The 13,615-nt window shown below is 48.9% G+C and overlaps 1 protein-coding gene across 1 annotated transcript; it reads left to right on the top strand.

Annotated features, from left to right (window-relative positions):
* Window positions 1–327: 327 nt before the first annotated feature.
* LOC123345869 lies at window positions 328–12,305 on the top strand. Its single transcript, XM_044982928.1, has 4 exons — window positions 328–400; window positions 4,234–4,554; window positions 6,317–6,394; window positions 11,438–12,305. Exons 1-4 carry the CDS (start codon window positions 328–330, stop codon window positions 11,851–11,853), a joined length of 888 nt encoding a protein of 295 aa, XP_044838863.1. The 3' UTR covers window positions 11,854–12,305.
* Window positions 12,306–13,615: the final 1,310 nt, after the last annotated feature.

Raw genomic sequence — 13,615 nt, 5'->3', positions numbered from 1 at the left:
CTAATTGCTGCATCTACTCGAACAAAGTTATGAAATTTGGGGGCGGGCAGGGGTGGGTTAAGTGCCTGAATCCTTTACAATCCTGTAGTAAAGCCAAATTCTTTACCAACCTCAGGAAGCAAATCATGATTCAGAAAACTCACATCCCTTTGCAAAGCAATTCCAGAGTTGGTTTTAAATTAATCTCCAGCCCTCTCTGGCGGAACTTCCCACGCACCGTTTACATGGGCACATTACTGCGCTTTCGTGGAGTCAGGTGACAGTGGGCTGGACTTGGTGTCTGGTGAAGCTGCTGCTGAGCTCTCCCATTCCTTTCTCCTTTTTGCCATGCGGTGGGTCGGTGTGTTTCTGGGGCTCTTCCTTCTAGCCCGCCCGTCTGGGTTTTTGGATGGCACTTCAGGTAAGAGATCCCAGCTCCCTTCTGTACAGTTCAGTGGGGCTGGAGGCCTGAGCAGAAAAGGGGAGGGGGACGCGTGTTGTCGGGGAGTTAGAGAAGAGAGAGCCGGGGGGGGGGGGGTGGAGGGCAGCTGCAGCGCCCATGTGTTCCCAACACCTATGCATGCCCCTTTCTTCAGGCCCTGTCCTGCCCAGGGGCGCTGGAGCAATTTGTCCCGTGAGGGGCCGAGAGCCATTGAACCAAACTGTAACCCCTGTATAGGATGGAAACCACTTCAAGCCAGGGGGTGCAGCAGCCCCCTAGGTCCAGCCCCGATGGTCCTGCCCATGTCGATTTTACAGCAAATATTTGGGGGCTTTTTTGGTCTGGTATTTTTTTGCTTTTATTTATTTATTTGCAAATCCCCAGCCGCTGGCTGAGCAGGTGAGACTTAGAGACCCAGAGAAAAGGGAGAGCAGGGAGAGTGCCTGGAAAGAACATACAGAGGAGGTATGTGGGTGGGGGGGTTATTTTGTAAAGTTTCTTTGAATGCAGTTTAGCAGCTGGAGACAGAGGATTGGCCAGCGCCTTGCATCCAGCCAGCTCCACTTGATCACGAGCAGGGGATCCCCTGGCAAGCCCCAGCTTGGGGAACTGGGGGTGGGGTGTGGGGCAGATTAGAAGCGTGCGTCTTCTCTGGCGGGGGGAGTCGACCTTGGGCTTCTTCTCTCCTGGTCTTCGCCGGCGGGGGGGTCCTTCCGCTCCGGGTTTTAAGGTCGGGGGGGGGGGCAGGCATGCCCTCACTGCAGAGTTTACTGGAGTTATGGACACTGGGAGTTATAATCTGCTTGCAGAGACGTGCTGTGTAAATGCATGAGATGAAATCAGAGCTGGTGCCGGCGTGATGGTGTGTGTGTGTGTGCGTGCGCGCGGCGTGTTAGGGGTGTGTATGGGAAGCAGCCCTTGTTAACTCTGCCCACTGCCCATTCATCGCAGGGAAACCCCAGCACCCACTTCTAGATCTTTCTAGATCTTTCTGTGCTCTAACTCACCTTCATTCACCGCCTCGGGCACTTCCCAGCCCTTCCCTCACCTCTGACTCCGCCGCTCTCCCGGTTGATTGTTAGGGCTGAGCTCTGGCTCTTTGTCCGGACAAAGCCCCAGCAGGAAATGCACAAGCCCCATGTGTGTGGAACAAATTGCAAGAAGTTTAGGGTCACGTTCCTTTAGATCAAAACCCTCTTTGTTCTGCAACAGCAAATATCTCAAACTCTTTCGTAGCAAGTCATTCGTTTAAAATAATTTTGTTGAACAAGAGTCCCACCCTCTCTGAGCCAGCGTTGCTGATATTCCTGGAGCTGTTTTGCTCAGTCATGGAATGTCAGGGTCTTTTTTTTTAAAAAAGCCACGGTTTGCTACGAAAAAGTCCTAAATCAGTAGCAGGTTTTGCAAAATAATCCCCAGAGTTCAGCTCCTAAATCCAGGCATAAATGGGGAGAGCCCGGCAAATCGGCAGAGATCCGCTTCATATCCGTGGACCGTTTTTTGCGGCTTGCGGGCGGAAACAAATTTTGTATCCGTGCAGGGCTCTGTACATGTGTCCTGATGCCTAGGAGTGTGAGACCCTCTAGCTCCCGCTGGCTTTAACTGCAGCTGCTGAATGCCTGGCACTTCAGCGTCATTAGAGGACCTAGAATGAACAGAAAGACAAAAGCATGATTGCATCACACGCTTCCTGTTGTGCAGCCCTACAGCAGAATCCCATGAAGTGCGATGGGTGGGGAGTGGAGGGTTGTCAAGGGAAGAGGCACTTTCAGGCAGGAGACGATAAAGCTGTAAAACTAATCTGAAGAGTTTTGAAAACAAATCACTGTTTAAAAATGTACAGTGTGTACCTTCTAAAAATTAATCCTACCATCCTGAGTTGTGAAGAATATGTATTGAGCTTATAACAACCAACAAGAATGCACTTTTATGTAGAAATCCATGATTAAATTGAATCTTCCTGACTAGTGATTTAAATCAATTTGATTTAAACTGAATCCACCCTGGTTTTGCTGACCAGCAGGCAGTTCTGCTCCCCAGGCCCTTATGGGACTTTGCTGCCCCAAACTCAGCTGTTAGAGAACCAGCAAATGCTCAGCTGAGATCTTCCCCATGTAACACTGGGAAAGAATCTTAGCATTACACGAGAAAACAAACCACAGAGCTATGTTAACCAGGAGGAGATCAGTTATAGGTGCGGGTTCCCCATGTAACCTTAACTCTGCCCTCTTGGAATGCCACTTTATTGCATCTTGCAGAGTTTTGCCAACCCACAGCCTTCAAATACCATCAGGTTACCTTAAAAATCATGAAATATTTAAAAATAATCAATTATTTGGGGGGGGGGTTGCTTTTTCATCTTTTGAGTTTTGAGCCTAGGGGTGGGGGATATGGGAAGTCACTTTTTTTCAAGCCTTCCTACATAAACCCCACATTTTGGTTTAAACAAAATGATGTGCTTATCACAGGACTCCAGGTGCTGGGGCTTTTAGAAAATCAAACACCAAATATCGTGAGATGCTTGAAAAAATCAGGAGAGTTGCCAACAGTGGGAATGAGGAATATTTGCCGTAGTCACAGGGAGCTAATTGTAGGGAATCCTCTAATTAATGCATCGTTTGGCTCTTTAACTCTTCCCCCTGTGGAGGGAAAGGCCACAGGTATGCCAGGAGCCAAAATGAATAATTGTTTGGTTATTTCATTTACCAAAGGTAATTGAAGCAGATATTTATGAAGTCATTGGGAGGTGAACTATCTCCAATTCAACTGGTTAATCATTAATATTTGGAGGATTTTCTTGCCATTAGGAGAAGACCAGACAGACATTTAAATTGTTGTATTTAACTAAAACACCAATGTTAAGTATTCTGGATTTTTTTTCTTCAGCAGCAAACATATAATATTTTAACAAAACAAGCATATGTCCCTCGCTTCTCACATTTATCTCCAGGCGTCTTCTCCTTGTCCAGATCTATTCCCCTCCCCAACAATCTTCTATTCATTGTACTTTCTGAATCTTTGCCCTTTTAGAACGAGGTAAGGGATTGACTCTGTGTACACAAATGTGTAGAGGGACAACAGGGTTGAGGTCTGTTATTTCTCACCTCCGTTTATTTATTTAAAAACATTTTTGCTGTTAACAAGCATGTTACCGCTGGAGGCACAAATCCACAGTTTGAGAACTGCAAAACTAAGCATCTCTGATGGTATCTTCTAGACTCAGCACTGAGTCCCAGTGGGTAGATAGCAAGATTAACTTAAATAACCTGTACAGAAGCTCCTGGAACCCCGTAAGATTGTGTCCCTAATCCATGAACTACTGGAACTCATTTACAAAACTTTTTCTTAAACATGACATGAATATATTGTGTCATACTATAGAATTGGAATTTATAATCCCTATTCCATGGTGAGAGATCTTTGAGCTATAATGTATCATAATTAAAACTATCTTTAGATAGCTTTTAGAAGAAAAAACATTTTATCAAAAAATCCGATTTAAATACAAAAATTCTGATTTATTTTAGGTTGTTTTTTTTTTAAATCATTGATTTTTATCCACTCTGGTTGCAAGTGAACAGCAAAGCTGGTCCCAGCAGGGAACCAGAGTGTCAAAAATTCTTAGCTGGCAGGAGAGCCTCTCTGAGCATCTACAAAGCATCTCACTAAACAGTGACTGGTTGAATGATTTATTATAAGGGACACCCTTTCTCAGACCCCTTCCCTTTACTGTTCCCCCTACCCCCCTAGGTCAGTCCCTGACCCAGGGTTGCCAAGCCAAACTAAAATACTTCTTGTTTGAAATCTCACAGCTCACGAAGCAGCTTGTCCATTTTTCCACGTGGCTGAGCCCGAAGGCGGCTCTGTGAACACCTCCATCCCGAATGCCACCTACTTTTCAGAGACGTCTTTCTTCGTGCAGAAATATAACACCTCAACTTCGTCGTGGGACGATGTCATTTACTCCTCTGAGGATGACTCCCAAAACGTCCGCAGTTCCTTCAAGGAGACGCTCTCCTTTTCTGGTGGCTACTTCAAGATGGAGAACGTGAGCAAAGGGGCTGAAGGAGTTTACAGGATTCAAGGTGAAATGTACAGGAAGTGTGTGGCTATTGTAAACCTCACCGTGGTAGGTAAGTTCTACGCTCAGTGACCCCAGAAAAAACTCTGCTCCCATGCATCCGACGAAGTGGGTATTCACCCATGAAAGCTCATGGCCCAATACGTCTGTTAGTCTATAAGGTGCCACAGGACTCTCTGCAGCTTTTACAGATCCAGACTAACATGGCTCCCCCTCTGATACTCTGCTCCCATTGCACTTCTCAGGCAGGGTAAAGCCTGTGGAAACAGGGCTAGCTCAGTGGTTTGAGCATTGGCCTGCTAAACCCAGGGTTGTGAGTTTAATCCTTGAGGGGGCCACTTAGGGATCTGGGGCAAAATAATCTGTCAGGGACAGTACTTGGTCCTGCTGTGAAGGTAGGGGACTGGACTGGACTCAATGACCTTTCAAGGTCCCTTCCAGTTCTACATTTCTATGATTAAACTCCCAGAATATGGGAGACCCCAGCAGACATTGAGCTGGGAGAGCCATCTCCTCTGCAGCCCCCAGCCCAAGGGGAATGTGTGAAGAGAGGAACCATGTGCTCTGGCTATTCTCAGTGGATTGAGGGCCCCCTGCCAGCTGGCACACATTAGAGCAGCCCCAAGGCTGCTCTAACCAACAATGGGACTGGCCCTAGCTCTAGGGCAGAGAACCAGGAAGGTGTAAATCCGTTGTGCCCGAGCAGGAGCCTGGCCTACGCTAGGCCCACTGATTCTAGTGACAATGAACATTTTTTGCAAACATGGCCAGCAAGTGACCCGGCCGCCAGGGGAGGCTAGTCCCTGGCCCCTTCTTCCCCCTTGCCCCTGCAGGAGCCCAAAGCACCCCCACTGCGGCCCCCGGCCCCAGTGCCAGGCAGCTGTGGGGGTGAGGCCCCAGGCCCAGCGCTCCCGGCGGCACGGTTGCTGCATCCCCAGGCCTGGCACTCAGGGTGGCTGGTACTGGGGGGGCGCTGCCCGGAGTCCCTGTGGGAGGCAGACCAGCCAGCCCCAACCAGCCATGGCAGAGCGCTGGGAACAGCAGGAGGGAGCCTGGCCTGGTGGCGGAGCATGGGCACGGCCATGCTAGGCTGTTTGGGGAGTCACACCCTCCCCCTGCCTGCGATACCCACCGCCCATGTTTGCAAAGTTTCTGCAGTGTAGGGAAGGTTTAAAGCACCCCAAGGGCTCGCAGGGAGAGCGGCATGTGTCCCATAGGCCACGGGGTGACTCCGTTATATGGTCGCTAGCAAGCCTTTCGTTCCTCAGGCTGCTCACTAACATACCGCTGGCTCCGTCTGATGGCGGGATCAGGAACAAACATTCATGAAGTGTCAGAATTGAAATCCCTGGGAAATACGTGGCAGGCTCTGATCTGTTTTATCTCTGGCCACTGTCACCCTGGTATCTGAGGCCCAGATCTTCAAAGATCAATGGGAATCAGATGCCTAAATACCTTGGAGGATCTGGGCCTAAGGGCCATATTGTCAAAGGTATTTAGGCACCTAAAGCTGTAAATAGGAGCGTAGGGGGATTTTCAAGAGCACGCAGCTGCCTAACTCTCATTGAAGATGGGAGTTAGTCACTTCTGAAAATCCCATTAGTGACCTACCTGCATCTTCAGGAATGCAAATGCCTTTGAGTATCTGGCCCTAGATAATCAAAGGGCTCTGTGGCAAAGGCTGGAATTGAACCAGGCGCTCCTGGGTCCTTCCCCCTTAAGCCACCCTTCTGCAGTGCAGACAAAAAGAGGAGAATCAGGCTTATGGTATACGGAGTCCTCACCAACACTTTCCTTCTTATTGTCTATTCCAGAGTCCAGCTCAATCCCACCTACTGTGTCTGGGACCTCTGGTGCTGAGGAGGAACCTCGCAGTGAGACCAAAGCGGAGGGTAAGTAGCTTGTGATGGGAGATTTCCTTCACCAATATCCTCTCTCATCCCAGCCTGAATTTCACACGCATGTCCCAGCTCCCACTTACGTCAATGTGAGCTTGAGGGAACCATGGAGTTGCTCCGGATCTTCTCAGATGGCCTGATGGCTTGTGCCACAATTGGCCAAAAACGGACCACTGGGAGCTGGCATAGCAGAGTTGGCTCTGGCCAATTGAGGAGCCGTGTTTGGGGCCTCCCAATGCGAGTGCAATTAGGGGAATAATGAGGAGTCCTTGTCCTTATACTGGCACTAGAAAAGGTTCAAAAAAGGGCAACTAAAATGATTAGGGGGTTAGAGAGGGTCCCATACGAGGAAAGATTAAAGAGGCTAGGACTCTTCAGCTTGGAAAAGAGGAGACTAAGGGTGGATATGATAGAGGTCTATAAAATCATGAGTGATGTGGAGAAAGTGGATAAGGAAAAGTTATTTACTTATTCCCATAATACAAGAACTAGGGGTCACCAAATGAAATTAATAGGCAGCAGGTTTAAAACAAATAAAAGGAAGTTCTTCTTCACACAGCGCACAGTCAACTTGTGGAACTCCTTGCCTGAGGAGGTTGTGAAGGCTAGGACTATAACAGGGTTTAAAAGAGAACTGGATAAATTCATGGAGGTTAAGTCCATAAATGGCTATTAGCCAGGCTGGGTAAGGAATGGTGTCCCTAGACTCTGTTTGTCAAAGGGTGGAGATGGATGGCAGGAGAGAGATCACTTGATCATTGCCTGTTAGGATCACTCCCTTTGGAGCACCTGGTATTGGCCACTGTCGGTAGACAGGATACTGGGCTAGATAGACCTTTGGTCTGACCCGGTACGACCGTTCTTATGTTCTTGTGGCACCTTAGAGACTAACAAATTTATTTGGGCATAAGCTTTCGTGGGTTAGAACCCACTTCATCAGATGCATGGAGTGAAAAATACAGGAGCAGGTATAAATACATGGAAAGATGGGGGTTGCTTTACCAAGGGTGAGGTCAGTCTAACTAGATAAATCAATTAACAGCAGGATACCAATGGAGGAAAAATAACTTTTGAAGTGGTAAGAGAGTGGCCCATTACAGACAATTGAGAAGAAGGTATGAGTAACAGTAGGGAGAAATTAGTACTGGGGAAATTATGTTTAGGTTTTGTAATGACCCAGCCACTACCAGTCTCTATTCAGGCCTAATCTGATGGTATCCAACTTGCAAATTAATTCCAGTTCTGCAGCTTCACGTTGGAGTCTGTTTTTCAAGTTTTTTTGTTGAAGAATTGCCACTTTTAGGTCTGTTATTGAGTAACCAGAGAGATTGAAGTGTTCTTCTATTGGTTTTTGAATGTTATGATTCCTGATGTCAGATTTGTGTCCATTTATTCTTTTGTGTAGAGACTGTCGGCTTTGGCCAATGTACATGGCAGAGGGGCATTGCTGGCACATGATGGCATATATCACATTGGTAGATGTGCAGGTGAATGAGCCCCTGATGGCGTGGCTGATGTAGTTAGGTCCTATGATGGTGTCACTTGCATAGATATGTGGACAGAGTTGGCACCAGGGTTGGTTGAAGAGTTTGGTTCCTGGGTTGGTGTGTTTGTTGTGTGGTGTGTAGTTGCTGGTGAGTATTTGCTTCAGGTTGGGGGGCTGTCTGTAAGCGAGGACTGGCCTGTCTCCCAAGGTCTGTGAGAGTGAGGGATCGTCCTTCAGGATAGGTTGTAGATCTTTGATGTGCCGGAGAGGTTTTAGCAGGGCCACCCAGAGGATTCAGGGGGCTTGGGGTCTTCAGCGGCAATTCGGCAGCAGAGCCCCCCCCCGCCCGCCGCCGAAGACCTGGCACTTTGGCAGCAGGGCCCAGAACGGAAGAACACTCCCCCCCACCGCCGAATTGCCTCCGAAGACCAGGAGCAGAAGAAGCTCCAGGGGCCCGGGCCCCGCAAGAGTTTTCTGGGGCCCCCGGAGCGAGTGAAGGACCCTGCTCCAGGGGCCCCGAAAAACTCTCATGGGGGCCCCTGCGGGGCCTGGGGCAAATTGCCCCACTTGCTCCCCCCTCTGAGCGGCCCTGGGTTTTAGTTTGGGGCTGTAGGTGATGGCTACTGGCGTTCTGTTACTTTCTTTGTCAGGCCTGTCATGTAGTAGGTGACTTCTGGGTACCCTTCTGGCTCTGTCAATCTGTTTCTTCACTTCACCAGGTGGGTATTGCAGTTTTAAGAACACTTGATAGAGATTCTGTAGGTGTTTGTCTCTGTCTGAGGGATTGGAACAAATGCGGGTGTATCTTAGAGCTCAGCTGTAGACAATGGATCGTGTGATGTGGTCTGGATGGAAGCTGGAGGCATGTAGATAAGTGTAGCGGTCAGTAGGTTTCCGGTATAGGATGTTGTTTATGAGACCATGGCTTATTTGCACTATAGTGTCTAGGAAGTGGATCTCTTGTGTGGACTGATCTAGGCTGAGGTTGTTGGTAGGGTGGAAATCGTTGAAATCTTGGTGGAATTCCTCAAGGGCCTCCTTCCCCTGGGTCCAGATGATGAAGATGTCATCAATGTAGCGCAAGTAGAGTAGGGGTGTAAGGGGACGAGAGCTGGGGAAGCGTTGTTCTAAGTCAGCCATACAAATGTTGGCGTACTGAGGGGCCATGCAGGTACCCATAGCAGTCCTGCTGACATTGTCCCCAAATCTGAAATAGTTGTGGGTGAGGACAAAGTCGCAAAGTTCAGCCCCCAGGTTTGCTGTGATGGCGTCGGGGATGCTATTCCTGATGGGGAATTAAGGGAATGAGGTCAGGGGCAGAAAACTGCGATCCCCAAAAGCCAGCATGCTCTGGGGGGGGGCACCTACGCTAGCCAATGGAAGATGTCGATGAGAGGGGTCTGTCCTAAGCCCCGCCCCAGCCCCTCCATGCTCTACGCCTGTTGTGGCTTGTGATCCCCCTGTTGCAGTCAGGTGATTTCGATGCTGCTCAAGTCCTACCTTGCATGAATAAGTTAGGCACCTGCCTTGCTCCATGCAACATGGCAGAGGAGCCGTCCTAACCCAGCCCTGTGGCTAGAGCACTCAGCTGGGACAGCCCCGTTCAATTCTCCCGTCATTTAAAAAGTCCCAGTCCATTCTTCTTAATAATCTGAGAGAGGCAACTCCTCTTGGTCTGGGTTGGGTGAGGGAGTTGCTTAGGCACTGTCAAATAATTACTTAGATTAATTGGGCTATTAAGTATTATACTTAACGGGTTTCTGGAATTTGTAACCGGTTTAGCAAGGTCATTCCATGACAGGCCGGGGCACCGTTAGAAAGAAACAGGCGCTAGACAGAAGTAAGCAGCAGCAGCTGAAAACCATTTGTCAACCATTCAGCTTTCTTCAGATTGCAAGGAGAGAGGCTTGGAGACGGCCTGGAGGAGAAATCGCTTTTATTGAGGAGTCTGTGGCTGTTTAAACTGGCTGGGTGTTTTCTGCAAAGGGAGGAGGTGGGAAGGAACCTGCTTTATGGCTCAGGCTGCGTCTGCACTTAAAACACTCCAGCTGCTGTAGCCCTTCAGTATAGACCCTTCCTACAGCAATGGGACGCCCAGTCCAGCGCTCTGCGCCACGCTGCCTCCATGGGTCCCAGCTCTCACGCACCCCCTGACGTCACTGAGAGCTGGGCATGCACAAGGATCAGGCCCAGTGTCTGACCAGGGTGTCACTCCTGACCCCAAACTCCCTTTCAGTCCCCCAAGAGCTTATGGTTGTTTCCATCTCCATCCCCCAACGCTGTGCTTGTACGTCAGTGACTCATTGCATTGATGAGGTCATAGCCTGCCTTCAGCTCCTCGGCCCTGCTGGTGCAATACTTTCTCCGCTCTCCTGACTGCGGCGTGTGTGGAATTCCCCCTCCCGGCCTCTTTGACCTCTCCCAGCTCTTCCCTTGTCGTGTGGAACATTGCATCACAGCGACGCCAAGGAAGAGATCTCGGAGTCATTGTGGATCGTTCGCTGAAAACAGCCACTCAATGTGCAGCAGCAGTCAAAAAAACAAACAGTATACATGTATACATCTTCAAACCCCACCCTTCCCACCATGGCTAGGCCTTCCCCACGCTTCAGGAGACGCTGGAGTAGATGATCATAATGTGATACAGCATGGCCAGAGGGCAGCAGGAGGGTGTTAGCGAGGAGCCTTATTCCCTGCAAGGGGAGGAAGGTTTGCTATAGATTAACTAGAGCACCTGAAGCCAATTAGAGCACCAGCAGTCAGTCACATGATATAAACCCCCTGCTTCAGCCAGACAGTATGGGGGGTTGGAGCAGGAAGGTTTGGTTGGAGCAGAGAGCGGTTTGAAGGAGTTGAAGCAGAGAACAGTTTTGAAGAGAGACAAAAGGAAAGTTTGGAGGAGTGCTGCAGTGGGCTGAGAAGTCCAAAAACCCTAGGTAAGGGGCACCTGGCTTGTGTAGAAGGAGGGCAAGAAGCCCCTCCACAAGCTGAAGGGCAGGAGAGGGAAGTAGCCCAGGGGAAGGAACCACCAGTTCAAGAGGTTCACCACTAACCTCAGGGCCCCTGGGTTGGGACCTGGAGAAGAGGGCAAGCCCAGGTCCCTCCCTCTCCACTCCCCTCCTCAAGGACACTAGTGAGGTAATTAAAAATACCGGTTCAGAGGCAAGCAGCGGTGCCCTGAACCTTCCCCAAAGAAGAGAGAGCGCGAGACCCAGCATAACAGTACCGGCAATTTGCCGCAATATCCATTCCCTCTAACCTTAAGAGCTGAGGGACCCCATCTTGGAGCATCTTAAAAATCCCGGTTCCCAGACGCGGTAACAGGGGCTGCTTTGCCAGGCTCACCTTTCTCCCTCCGTCAGGTTGGCCGATGGGGATAATGAGCCTGGAGATCTCATTCCTGCTGCTCTGAGTGGTGCCCATGTGCGCACGGCTAAACTCAGGTTTTACTGTATCCCAGGAACATCATAATCTTCTGGGATCCTCATGGCAGCAGTGGGATGATTTAAATGAGTCCCTTAGTAATGGGGCCTTTCTCTCTTTCGTTTCAGAGCCAGCGTCCTGGAATCTTCGCATGATTCTTCTGGTGGTGGCAGCTGTGGTGGGAGTGCTGCTAGTGTGTGTAGTGCTGCTAGTCTTACTATACAAATGTGAGTTTCAGAAAGCTAGAGAAAAAGTGTCTGCCAACCTGCGACTCATCTTCAGTAAGCCGACTCATCTGTCCCAGGAGCCTGGAAGTCCGCAGGATTCACAGGAATATGAGCTCCCCGCAGTGCATGACTGGGATGGGGACCAGGCCCAGGGGACCAGAAACAGGAATCGAGACCCAGCCCTGGAGAATGGTGAGGGAGACCTGCTAATGGAGGACAGACGCTTCACCCAGGAAACCAGAGAAAGGGATCCATTAGGTGGGGACACAGGCCCAGCCCAGGGAACTGGAGTAGCGTTGCCAACCCTCCAGGATTGACCGGGAGTCTGCAGGAATTAAATATTAATTTTTAATTAAAGATTATATCATGTGATTAAAATCTCCAGGAATACTTCCAATTAAAATTGGCAACCCTAAACCGGAGTGGGTGGGAGGGACCCGTTAGATGGAGACAGACTTGGGCTGGGGAACCAGCTAGAAGAGATGATCACTCTTATGGTGCCCATCAATGGTGGGGACTAGACTGGGTGAAACTTTTCATCTAAACCTATTTTAGGTGAAAAATGCAGGTTCAGCAACACAGAAACATTTTGCGAATTCATTCAATGTTCTGCTGAATTGTTCATGTCCAGACCCTGCCCCCAGGTCTTAAAAAGTCGAAGCATTTCGTTTAGACACTTTCCAAACAAACCATTTTGATTTTTCAGTTTGACACAATTTTTTGTTTAAAAACGTCCTTCAGTTTTATTTAAAAAAATCAAAGTAACAACCCTTGAAATGTTCCTGGTTTTTTGTTGTTGTTTTTTTTTTTGAAGCTTTTTGGTTCATCGAACATTTGGAAAAATTTTAGTTCAACCTGAAACCAATTTTTTTTTTTTGAATTGCCAGCGACCAAAAAATTCTGTTGTTTGCCCAGCTCTAGGGGCAGGTGAGGATTTTAGCAGTTATATGGTGGGTCTCTGAGTCTCCTTATCGCTCAAAGTTTTCTTACTGTAACAAATTTATTTGGGATGAGGGCAGGATGGACAAAAGCTTCTTAAAAGTGGGGGTGGGGGGGGCTGCTGGCACCCGAAGAGTGGCCCTGCCCCTGGGCCATCCCTTCTCCTCGAGGCCCTGACCCCTTACACCGCCCCATTCCCTGCCCCCTTACACCGCCCCACCCTCACACTGCCCCCTGCCTCCAAGACCTCACCCCCTGCTCGCTCCTCTCCCCCCTCATCCAGTTGCTCGCACTTAGAGCCAGTAAAAAGTGGTGGGCCCTGGCCCCCCTGGATGAGAGTGGGAGAGGATGGATGAAGAACTACATTCAAATATAACAATCCCCCACCCCACCTCAAAAAAGAGCAACTCACCAGCCACAGCAACACCTGCAGCTAACCAACCCGCGCCAGTCACGCTGTGTTGTGTGTTACATTCCCACCCTTGGGCGGGTTGTGTCTTTGAGAATGTGAATCCTGAGGACCTGGCAGTTCTCTGTGCAATGTGACCTCAGTGCTTACGAGAGCCATTGTCTGTAAATGTTTCAGTAGCACATATATTTATCATTCATGTACATACAGACATATTTATTAATAATTAGAACTGGTCAAAAATAGCCGAGGTGGGGAGGGGGTCATGAAAATTGAAGCCTAACCCCCCCCCCTTCTTCAAACTTATTTGCAAATGCTTTTAATTATTATCAAATTTTTGTTTAGTTTTGGTGGGGAAAAACTCCAGGTTCTCTCTGAAGTGGGCAGAGAAATCCAAAATGTTTTTTTGAAAAGGGACATTTTTCAAAATATGAACAATGTAACCAAAAGTGGCAGTTTTAATTAAAAGTTGCATCGTCAGTGTAAAGCCATTTTTCACCAGCTCTATTACTATAGAAAAAACTGAGTTTATTTTTCATGATGCGTCGTTTGGGCCAGGTGCCAAGCGGTGTCCAGATTTTGCACAGCTCTTCTCTTCTTGCATCTGCGTCTCTCAGGAGCTTTGGCCTTAAACTTAGCCTTGGAAACACTTATGTGCGTGTTTAACTTTAATTACTGCTGTGAATAATTCCATCTCAATGTGATGCAGACCTAATCCCCCATGTAGACAG

The sequence above is a fragment of the Mauremys mutica genome, chromosome 12, assembly GCF_020497125.1.
Source record: "Mauremys mutica isolate MM-2020 ecotype Southern chromosome 12, ASM2049712v1, whole genome shotgun sequence".
NCBI classification, from domain to species: domain Eukaryota; kingdom Metazoa; phylum Chordata; order Testudines; family Geoemydidae; genus Mauremys; species Mauremys mutica.
This window is presented reverse-complemented; position numbering and strand designations above follow the sequence as displayed.